General features: G+C 38.5%; 1 protein-coding gene across 2 annotated transcripts; it reads left to right on the forward strand.

Annotated features, from left to right (window-relative positions):
- Nucleotides 1-916: 916 nt before the first annotated feature.
- Nucleotides 917-4,528, forward strand: LOC308087292 (UPF0598 protein C8orf82 homolog). Of its 2 annotated transcripts, XR_013933305.1 has the most exons (4): nucleotides 917-1,237; nucleotides 1,338-1,386; nucleotides 2,911-3,739; nucleotides 3,827-4,527. XR_013933305.1 is itself a non-coding variant. In XM_080431072.1 (3 exons), the coding sequence occupies exons 1-3, from the start codon at nucleotides 1,064-1,066 to the stop codon at nucleotides 3,390-3,392; spliced, it is 705 nt and encodes a 234-aa protein (XP_080287198.1). In that variant the 5' UTR covers nucleotides 917-1,063; the 3' UTR covers nucleotides 3,393-4,528. The 2 variants fall into 2 exon arrangements, 1 of the variants encoding a protein (XP_080287198.1); XM_080431072.1 differs by having other exon boundaries at nucleotides 2,911-4,528.
- The last annotated feature ends 7,558 nt before the right edge of the window (nucleotides 4,529-12,086 follow it).

Raw genomic sequence — 12,086 nt, forward strand, 5'->3', positions numbered from 1 at the left:
TTGATTGATTGACTGACTGATTGATTGAATACTTTTGGACGTACAGTAAAACACTTGGGCTAAAAGGATAACACAAAAAGTCCTGGGGACTTGTTTCCATTGTGGTTCTATGTAAGCCACATCAATGTCTGCTCAATATCTGCCACATAAATATGTGTCTTTATCTACCTGGGCAGTGAACTGTTTAAGTAGACTGCTTTTGTTGTAAATTTCAAACAGATCAGAAGTTATTGAACAAACAATTTAATTGACAAAATTAAGTTTCAAGAGGCGAAACTTATGAAAGTATTTGTAAGATATAACAGAATATATTCTGTTACAATTGATAGCTGAAGTAGTATTCACATTCTTCAGCAAATACTTTCCTCCGAGGTGGAAAGACTGGTGATGCGAGGTTAAGCAAATACACATAGAGAATGAAAACAATTTACATTACAAAATGTTGGAATTTAAATCACAGCGCAGTAGAATACTGTATTCTATTGTTTTATTTTTAGCAGGCATGGGGAGAATTTCTAGCTTTAGGCCATAAGACTCATAACTGTGACTCCCACCTCAACCCCTTATTCACGCACGCACGTGAGCACACATGATCTGTTGTATATATATATACAACAATTTTGTGATTTATATCAAAAAATTAATTATATATATGTATATTTTTTTATATTTATATATATATATATATATATATATATATATATATATATATATATATATATATATAGAGAGAGAGAGAGAGAGAGAGAGAGAGAGAGAGAGAGAGAGAGAGAGAATTTCTCATTCTAACCAGACAGGCTTGTTGTCTCATGTAAAGCTAGGGTTTGCTGAAATTAATTCCTTTCTCCACTGGGCGGCAGTAGACAGACGCTGGCCTCTGGTGACGTTTCGCAAAGTTCTTCCGGTGTGTGTGAACATGACAACAAGCTACATAAGCTCGAGTAACTGTTTCTGTTCTGAGAGCAAGTGCAGCGCAAGATGAAGTGATCTATCTGCTAGACGATTTCGTTTGGTTTTCAGTTGTAACAGGCTGTGACCTCAGTGTGGTCCCAGTCATTCAGTCATGTTGTGGCCGTCGGTGTTGGCTGTCAGCAGTGGACTAAAGGCTGTACGATGCCTGTCTAACATCAGTGTGAACCTATCCATCTCTGTTCGGACCAATGTCACCTATATCCAGGGACAGAGCCCCGAACCTCGCATTCGTGAATACTTCTATTACGTTGATCACCAAGGACAGGTGACTGGCGTTGTCACACAAATACACCACTGCACAATCTTGCTAATTTAAACAAAGTTTCCTTTAAGTTTAAAATCTTAATCATGTTTTTCGCTTTCAGCTGTTCCTTGATGACACTAAAGTGAAGAATTTTGTCACTTGCTTCAAAGGTAAAACATTAAATGAATATAGCCACATGGTTGACATAACCTATATGACATGGCCAACTGCATTTACTCTTGGGACATACTGTATCCATACTGTTTCCTGGAAAGTCCTTCCACCTGACATGAATCAGCCTAAATAATTAAAAAACATGATTCCCTCAAGCTGGCCATTTAGCCCTTAGAACAGAACATGTCACGTGCCTTGTATTAGTTTACTCAGCTTCAAATCTAAGCATGTTTGAGCCCTCAAGTGCAGGTTTAAGTATGAAGTTGTTAATAACTTGCATGTTTTGAGCAGCTTATAAATGGCCATGCACTTTATAGACAAAAGCAGTGCACCATTTCCATCAATCTGTTGAATTTGTTAATAGTCTTACATTTCTTAATACGGTATACACATCTCCAGTGGTGTAAAGTAACTTAGTACATTTACTCAAGTACTGTACTTAAGTACAAGTAAGTGAGGTATTTGAACTTTACAGGAGTATTTCCAATTTTCAGTACTTTTACTTCTACTCCACTACATCTCAGAGGCTAATATTGTACTTTTACTCCCCTTCAATTATTTGAAAACCATAGTTACTAGTTTGTAGATATTGATTATTATTACAAAATATACATGAACCACTTCAAAGGTAAACATTTGAGTACTTTTTCCACCACTGCACATCTCAAACACCCACGCATGGTCTCTCAACAGTACACCAAATGCATCTCAAGAGTTTTGGTGCAGTATGACTAGAGTAAAAAAGCTCTTGAGAACTTTTAGCGCTGTGCTGTACCATAGCATAGAGAGTGTGCTCACAGGCTTTATCCACGGTGTGGTTTGGCAACCTGACAGGACTGCAGACTGCTGCAAAGGCCTAGCAGCAAAATTAATTGGCACAGAACTACAACCACAACTTTGTACACCACTCACTGTAAAAGGAAAACCCAAAACATGATTAAATGTGATGATGTATGTGATATTTCTTGGTTAAAAATGTTAATGCTGTGTTTGTTCAATATAACAGGGGTCTCCCTAGCCCTAGAATGTCTGTGATCTTACATACTGTACATTTCATGTATTCCCACATAGATCGGTCCCATCCGCGTACGATTAGCAGACTGATCCCTGTTACTTAACAAACACATAGCAATGATTACTATCAGAACAGAATATAGAACAATTTAACACTTAAAGAATATCACTTACACCCCTTTAAGGACACTAGTCGCCACCCCGCCGCTCATGTTCTCTTCTCGCTCAGTAACAGTTTTTTCCACAGCCAATCAGGTGGCTGAATAGCTGACAAAACCATATGTACTGCACATTGTTGTTGTATAATATACTGTATATTGCGTATATAATGAATGTAGGTATGCTTTTTTGTTGTTTTTGTGATGGTATGTCCTTTGTTGTAAGGCAGAGAGAGCCAGAGCACAAGTATGTCATGACAATAAAGTTGAACTTGAACTTGATTGCTACATTCAACATCATTAATAATATACTAATTTTCATTGTGCTACAAAACTGTCTCTTTCCAGATAAGAAGTTCCTGGTCTTCTTCTTCAACCGTCTGCGTTTCAACCAGAGTGGGAAATACCAGGAGGACTTCCCCTTCCTGTCGCTGTGCGGGCGGGAGAGGAACTTCCTTCGCTGTGATGACCAGCCCCTGGTATTTACCCACCTGTTACCACAGGAGTCTGAGGGGTCCGCAGGAACACTGTCCTACTGTGGGGGAGGAGAGGCGCTGTCAGTGCCGTTCCGCCCAGAGAGCCTCTACATGCACCCGGCCAGTGGACGGGTGTACCACCCCTGCTCAGAGCGGCTGGGGGGTGTGGGCCTGGTGAGGTCAGCCCTATCAATCGAGCTCAGCTCTTCCTTCATTTACCCTCCGGGTCAGAGCGAATCAGGACAGCCGACACACTTCCTATGGGCAGGGCAGCAGCACACATTAACCAATGAGCTTGCAAGTTTCTTCCCCAGGGAAGAGGAGGACTGCGGGGGAGAGGGAGGTGTGGGCTAATGTGGCAAGTGGAAGGTAGTGGTACTTTAATTTGAAAATAAACTTTAAATGTATGGAACAATGTTAACACGCTGCAAGGGCCTTGTATCATATTTTTCCTGGGTTTTGTGGGTTATATATTATTCCCAGATTTGGTAGGACGTATCATCATTTAGAACACATATGGTAATAATAATACATGTGATGTGAATCCTCTAAACAGAAGCAACACAGTGTTGAGCTTCTGTGACAGTACTTTTCAGCGAAGCTGTCCTTTCATGTCAATAGAAAGGATATATAATTAAAAAGTGAGATGGATTATTTGTTGTGGTAAATACATTTAATCTTCAGATATGAAGTCCTGACAAGTGTTTTTTTTTTTTGATTGATTGAATATTTTATTAGGCAAAAATGTAAAACAGCACAGTTAAATTTAAAAAATACTTGTCTAACAGTGTTGTGAGGTATACAACAGGAGATGGATTCAAATCCTGTCCAGAATAATAAAAAGACTATGGATCTATATCTTATTGTGCCATATTTGTGAACTGAAATGTTTGGGGTGAAATATTACTGTGGGTTTAATTTATGACAGCGTTTCCCAACCTATTCTGGATCAGGGCCCACCAAAAAGTGTTGGTGTGCTGTCCCAGGCATTTAGTTTATTGTATGTTTGACACCCCCTAGTGGGGTGTATTGTTTACATTTAGTGTTGACATGTGCAATTAGGAGAACTAATTTCATGTGTGCACTGTTTAGCTAATTGATGCAAGTAATTTCAGGTGTGCAGTACAGGAGTGGTCAGTTTTTCCTCTAGCAGCCAAGGAGCAAACACACACACACACAAGCTGCTACTGCCTGTCTTTGTTTTTGGCTTGAAACCATCTCTTGTAAGTTTTTGTTTGTGTAAATTTACTCAGTTATGAAAACAACTTTGTTTGAGAATTGTTTTGTGATAGGTGGGATGCTTAATAAATGTAATGATTGATTGCGTGCCTTATGTGGGGTAGAGCAGAGGTCTTCAACAGGGGGTCTGCGACCCCTAGGGGGTCCGCGAAATTGTTGTTTGATTAAACAATTTTTTTTGAAAAAAAACTAAACGTTTTTTTTCCCCCAAAATGTCAAATTGTCTTTAAACATAACATGAATCCATAGCAAACAGATAAAAGGCACAATGCACAATAACATGGTATGTTTATACATATTTTGTAGAGAATTTTTATTTTGCACACCTACTGGGGCAGGTGCGTAGGAGCAGGCAATATAAAACAGAATTGTATACATAAATATACAATATATGTGGTAGCCGCCCCTACCCTACGAGGTAGGGGGTCCCTGCTCCATCTCCCCATCAGTTTGGGGGTCCCTGGCTTGAAAAGGTTTAAGACCCCTGGGGTAGAGTGTTACATTATGGGAAAACTACTAAATGCTTATTATGTGCTTGTTATGTTATTGAGCTGATTGTGTATTTTGTGTTTCTGTTTCAGTTTCACTTGTTGTTTAGTAAGTCTCACCGGCATCTCAATAAAAGGCAAAACTGGGATGAATCCTGACTATCATTGAACAGAGTTTGGCTGACTGTTTTGTGTCAAGGATGACACGCTGAGAACAGTACTATGGAAGATAATATTGGACTTTATTATCTGCAAAGATTTTTTCTAACCTATTTTGCATTCGTCAGTCGTATTTATATTGAACCTCGCAAATATTAGGCATTCGTCAGTCGTATATTTATTAACGTCGCAAATATTAGGCATTCGTCAGTCGTATTCTGTACTGTGATCACACAAAAAAATCAGCATTGTAAATATAAAATCGAGCTCTGTAAAAAGTCAAGCTCTGTAGTTATTATTTGCACATTTGTCGCCTGCTTTTTACATGTTATGTTACATGTTTTTATGTGCGCAATAATGTCCAATTCCTCCCTCTCCAACTCTGTAATTTACACCTGGCAAATAATCTTTATGGCTAATAACTCGCAAATGAATTCACAAATGTTTTGACTGCTTCACTCGTGTTTTCTGGTATCTGCAAGTAAAAAAAAAAATCGAGCTCTGTAACTACGACGCACAATATATGCTTGTGGATCTGATTACTACACATGTGCGCATTGCCTTCTACAAGTGACACACATTACGGTTGTGGATCTGATTTCTACACATGTGTGACTCCTTTTTTAAGCGTCACTTGCAAAAACAGTGCGTGAGGACATCACTGCAGCAGAGCATACAGGTAAAGTGCCTATAATCAATTGCCTATAATGATTACTGGGGCATAATCACTAAACACTGAACAGTATTAGACCTAAGAAAGACTCATCATATATTATTTAATTTTTATATTATTTGAAATACATTTAGCTTAGTTTATTATGTAGCAGGACCATGCTAACGACTATGCTAACGTCATATTAACAGGGGTTTACAGGCTGAGTGGGGTATGAATAACATAATCACTGATCACTATTATGCTCCAATTAGACCCTATAAGACCCGATTTTATATTTCATATTTTAAATAATATTTAGCTTATTTATTATGTAGAAATTAAAGGAAGAACCATGCTAACGATGCTAGCGCGTTAGCATCATCATGGTTTATAGGCTGAGTGGGGCATGAATAACATTATCACCGATCACTATATATGCTCATTAGATCCTGAGAGACTATATTTTATATTTCATTAAGATTTATATGGTTACATTTGACGTAAAAACGATTTTACTGTTGTTGTTGTTAGCCATCTTTAGCAACTTAGCTCCCCTTTATGTAACCCATTACATTAAGCAGGGGTCTTCAACAGGGGGTCCGGGACCCCTAGGGGGTCCGAGACCCCTAGGGCGTCCTCAGAGTTACTACAGGGGGATGTTTGTGTGATAGGAACTTTTTTTTTTTTACATTAACTAGTCCAGAACCCTAGAATTCCTTTTTCTGAGGGGAACATTAGCCAAAAATAGCAGCTCACATTGTGAGCTTGTAGATCGGCTATTTTAGCAAAGAGGTTTGATGTAGAGGGAAAAGGAGCAGATCAAGTAGGCTACGTACAATTATTTAGGGCAGAGGTCTTCAACAGGGGGTCCGTGACCCCTAGGGGGTCCGCGAAATTGTTGTTTGATTAAACAATATTTTTGTTAGATTTTTTTTCTTCCTTTTTTTTTACCTTTTATCCCCCAAAATGTCAAATTGTCTTTAAATATAACATGAATCCATAGCAAACAGATAAATGGAGGCACAATGCACAATAACATGGTATGTTTATGTTTATACATATTTTGTAGAGAATTTTTATTTTGCACACCTACTGGGGCAGGTGCGTAGGAGCAGGCAATATAAAACACAATTGTATACATAAATATACAATGTATGTGGTAGCCTCGTAGGGTAGGGGTCCCTGCTCCATCTCCCCATCAGTTTGGGGGTCCCTGGCCTGAAAAGGTTGAAGACCCCTGATTTAGGGTTTTTAAGTGGTTAACTGTCTGAAAATACACATCAACATGAATCCAACAGTGATGATATTGCTGTCAAGTCTATGAAGCTATCTATGAAATCTATGAAAAAGTTTAATCTGCACACAATGTTATACAATAAGTAGTGGGGGTCCCTGCTTCATCTCAGCTAAGGGGTCCTTGGCCTGGAAAACGTTGAAGACCCTTGCATTAGGGCATTAAATGAGACATATAATTGTGCGCTTGTTATGAGCTTGTAGATCTGCCATTTTTTTATTATAATAATAACACCTGTGTGTGTGTGTGTGTGTGTGTGTGTGTGGGGGGGGGGGTCCTGACAACCGGACAGCGTGGATACCAGCCTGCAGACACCAGTAGCAGGTATGTCTTGTGTTGTATTGTATTATATCACATCTTGTATTTCATTTCTAACGCTTACTGGTCCATTTGGTTCCAGAGCAAAATTTCCATTTAGGATCAATATATTTGTAAGTCAAGCTTTTCACACATGAATGCAATAAAAATCCATTCTCATGACATTGACATTTTATGAGCAAAACGTCACGTTTGTCTGCTTATTGCAGTACACCAACCTCACCAAGTCAAATGTACTTCTGTGTGCAAGACGGTGTACATAGAAGAATAAATAATTCAGATTTTATGTGTGATGTTCAAAATAGACTGATGAAAATCTAATATTTTATATGTACATATCCTTTTTGCATTCAGGGCCTGCTGCTTGTCCTCTGACGAACAGATGTACATCTCGTTTCTCCTCTCACACCAGAGAGCACCTACCAGGCGCCTACACTCATCCCAGCCACCTAGTAGATGTTCTGGAGTAGGACGTTGTGTGACGTTGTCCCTGCCTCTCCTCAAGCTTAACTGCACCCCCAACCCCACATAATTATGACTGACATGGTTCTATGGCTGTAGGAACAGTGTGTGTGATTGCAGGAACAACATGAGAAACATTATTCTACCAATCACATAGTAAAATCCTCAGTGTTAAACTATAAGTGTGTGTTTAATTGTAACCCAGTGTACCTGTAACGGGTGCATTTGGTTACATTTGTACACTCTTGGTTAAATTAACACTGAGGATTTTACTATGCAGGAGGTGTGAAGCTGATGAAAATAATACACATTACATGCCTTGCATTTGAGTTCAACTTTGGTGAAACATTAATTTTGCCAAGGCAGGCTTGGCCAGAACCTCCATCCAAATTTGATGATGGAGAGGGCCATTGTATTTCCACACTGACTCCAGAGAGCCACATTGCATATACTGTCGGGCAGTCACCTCTTATCTCCATATTTTAACTTTTTTCGTAAATTGATGCTGTACTTCGCCATTCTATGTCACACAAAAGTAGCAAAAATAGCCAATCTACAAGCTACATTGGACACAAAAAAGACAATAATATTGTAATACTAGTCACTAATATAGACTGAAGTAATTAAAGTGGGTCATGTTTGCATGTTTGGAATTGTAACAGCTTAAATCAATCAGTATTCTGATATTAAGTGAACAGTATACATGACTGTTACCATAGCCTTGTATTGGTGCATTTGTCTCCAGGGGGATACACCACAAATGAGCACATGTGCCAAGCTATCACGCCAGTGTATTTGAATAAATTAATAGGCTTGTATTTGTATTTGCAGTCAGATCACCTTACCACTATTTTTTGGGAAAAGACAAGACGACTAATAACAGAACTAATGCAAAACATGGTTATCAACAATTACCATGTAGGTTATTCATACTGAAATGTTGTATTATAATACTGTATATTTAATTTTCCCCTCTGGGAGTCAATAAAGGTGCACCTTATGTTATCATATAATTGTGTCTTGAAATATAAATCTGTAATTCACTGCTATACATTGTACAAATATACAAGTTAATGAGCTGTGTTCTGACCAGAAAGGTTAACATGATGGGAACATAGATTGAAAAAGCAATTTCTACAATGCACATACAGTAAGTAAAGAGACCAAAACATATTTTGTTTTGTACTAAGAATGTTGAAAACCAAATCAATTATCAGTACCAGATTAATAAGGCTAACATCCTCTAGGTCAGTGGTTCTCAAACTGGGGGTCGGGACACCCAGGGGGATCCCCAAATTATTTTGGGGGGTCCCCAGATGATTAAAAGAACCCCCCCCCCCCTATTCTGGGGGGAACATTTGCAGAAAATAGCAGATCTACAAGCCAACAACACGTGCTGCAACCCCTTGTGGGCATGTAGATCTGCTCTGTTGAAAATAGCCAATCTTCAAGCCAACAACACAGCGCTGCGACACGTGGGCTTGTAGATCGGCTATTTTCGGTTAATACAGACATGCAAAAGTGTCACTTTTCAGCTACAGTCACCTTTTTGAACCCAAATAGGGCAATTGTGTGACACCTGACCCGAAAGAAAACAACATGTCACCTTTTTCACCTCGGGGCTGTTTGCGTGACTGTTAATAGGTTTGGTGTAGAGGGGAAAAAAGAGCAGACAAAGTACTGAGGGTTAATGTCTGAAAATACACATTAGCATGACTCCAACATATGAATAGAAAAGATATGTAAACAGATAAAGAATATTAATTTCCACAACACTGATGAGTGCTGTAAAACAAGTCTATGAAGCTATCTATGAAATGAATGAGTTTAATCTGCAACTCAATTTAATTTTTACTACAATATGTAGTGGGGGTCCCTGCTTCATCTCTCTCTCAGCTAAGGGGTCCTTGGTCTGAAAAACAGAGTCTATACGTGGTCCATTTCTTTTTCCATCTATGAACTTATAGATCTTCTATTCTGCTGAATGTTTGCCTAGGTCACATGGGGTCATTGGGGGAGACACCAAGCTAGATGACTGAATTGGTAATTGGCATCACAACAAGACTCCAACCTAGACGTTCAACCAATAGTGTCCAGGAGAATTACCCTCCCATACGCCCCATCCCCGCGGCAGCGAACACTGCAGGAGGGTTTTTTCTCCCCCCTTTTTTATCTCTCCTCACCTTAATGTTGGTGTATTCCACAATAATCCACAACATTCCGCAAAAAAACAACAACAGACAGACAGACAGACATAGATATACAGCAGACAATCTATGTCTGTCTGTCTGTCTGTCTGTTTATTCTTTTCACAAAATAATGTAGTGTATACAGTAGCTATAGCTAGGTTGCCTGAGTTCACTCTACCGTTCAATTAATTGCTTTTCATTTGAAGTTAGGAAAATAATAATCTCTCAAGTGTTACTTCCTATTATAGATTATGCTGATGGTGTGTATGCAGAACACCACAGAACCTCATCTTAAGCCTCTTAATGTTTTATATGACTCCTTGTGCCGGTTTGTCTTGAGGTCTATATGGAACTCATCACTGCCTCATGTTCACCTCACTCAATTGTTTATGCTTCTAAATTGACTGTACCTGTAGGGATATATACACTGATAGTAGTTGCACTGTGCCCTTCCTTCTCTTCTGTTGTTTAACAGCTGATGATGTGGTGTTGGTTGGTGGGGTGGGTGGAAGAGGGTGAGCAAGCTATCTGTGTTTGAATGTATCTGTATACTTGTATTGTATGTGTGTATCTGTCTGTTGTTAATGTTTTTATGGGACCCCCTCGAAAATGAGATGCTGCACCCCAAAGGGCTATCCCTACAATAAAAACCTGAACAAATCTGAATATCTATCATGGTGTCACAGTGCTTATTTACAGCTAATAAACACAGGTTGCTGTTTCACCATGTTGATATGTGACATGACATCATGCTAATTTCTAACTGGGCATTTATTGTGTGATACACCAACATTAAGGTGAGGAGAGATTTTGTTACTGTGCTAAAAAAAAGCCTAACCAATTTATAGATTTCCTGTAAGCTTGTCTAGTTTTAATCGTTGATATATTATTGTGATAGCTATAGCCTATAACAAGGGTTCCCAAACTTTTCAGGCCGTGACCCCCCAAAATAATCCCCCAAAAAAGGAGTTGAGATGTTAAATTTAGTTTGACTCGGCTCCACAGATAAATACATTGCAAAAATAGCAGATCTACAAGCTCAAAACACCTCGCATTTGTGAGCTTGTAGATCGGCTATTTTCACAATGTTTGCCTCTTTCTTAGGTCATATTTGACAATTTGTATAGTTTTATTTTATAATATTATAATATTTTTTATAGTATATATATTTTGTAACTTTTTTTCGATTTAGAGGTATTAAAAAGGTCTTAAAAGTCCTTAAACTATCACTTTAGAAATGTGAAGATACCCTGTATACGCTTATACTGTATTTGACTGACTGACTGACTGACTGACTGTACCAGGGAAATTAGGGCACAGCAGGTGAACATACTTAGAGGTAATCGGCGCACTGCACAGAGACAGAGGAGTTTTATTTATTTTAAATGTATATTCAAAATAATTAAGTAGCACAATTTCAACGGCACAAATTAGAGCACAAGCACAAAAAAATGAGATTTATACAGGGGCCAGTTTCGAATTGCAGCCAAGTGCTCTTTTAGAGCGGTTTTATAGATAGATATATCTGTCCATCTGTCTAACATTGATGTAGCCATAATGTTATATTATAATCATGTATGTATATATATATATATATATATATATATATACTCAAGTACTGTACTTAATTTACAATTACAATTTTGAGGTATTTTTACTTTACTGGAGTATTTCCAGTTTGCAGTACTTTTACTTCTACTCCACTACATCTCAGAGGCAAATATTGTACTTTCACTCCACTACAATTATTTGAAAACTTTAGTTAGGCCTACTAGTTACTTTGCAGATATACATTATTATATTATAAAACCATACATTAAACATTTAAGCCCTATTGTATACACAATGGTGCCTCCTGCTGGATTGTGTAATAACTGCAGCCCACGGGAAGGGGTGGGGGGCTGATACACACGACGCACTGTTTACACGCGACACACTGTTTCTGCAAGTGAGCTAGCCTCAGATTGGACAAAAATACGTCACAAATGACACGCGGCCACAAGCTGAAAAAGAGGAGTCACACATGTGTAGAAATCAGATCCACAACCGTAATGTGTGCGTCACTTGTAGAAGGCAATGCGCACATGTGTAGTAATCAGATCCACAAGCATATATTGTGCGTCGTAGTTACAGAGCTCGATTTTTTTTTTACTTGCAGATACCAGAAAACACGAGTGAAGCAGTCAAAACATTTGTGAATTCATTTGCGAGTTATTAGCCATAAAGATTATTTGCCAGGTGTAA

The sequence above is a fragment of the Gymnoscopelus braueri genome (assembly GCF_963280865.1).
Source record: "Gymnoscopelus braueri genome assembly, chromosome: 6".
NCBI lineage: Eukaryota > Metazoa > Chordata > Actinopteri > Myctophiformes > Myctophidae > Gymnoscopelus > Gymnoscopelus braueri.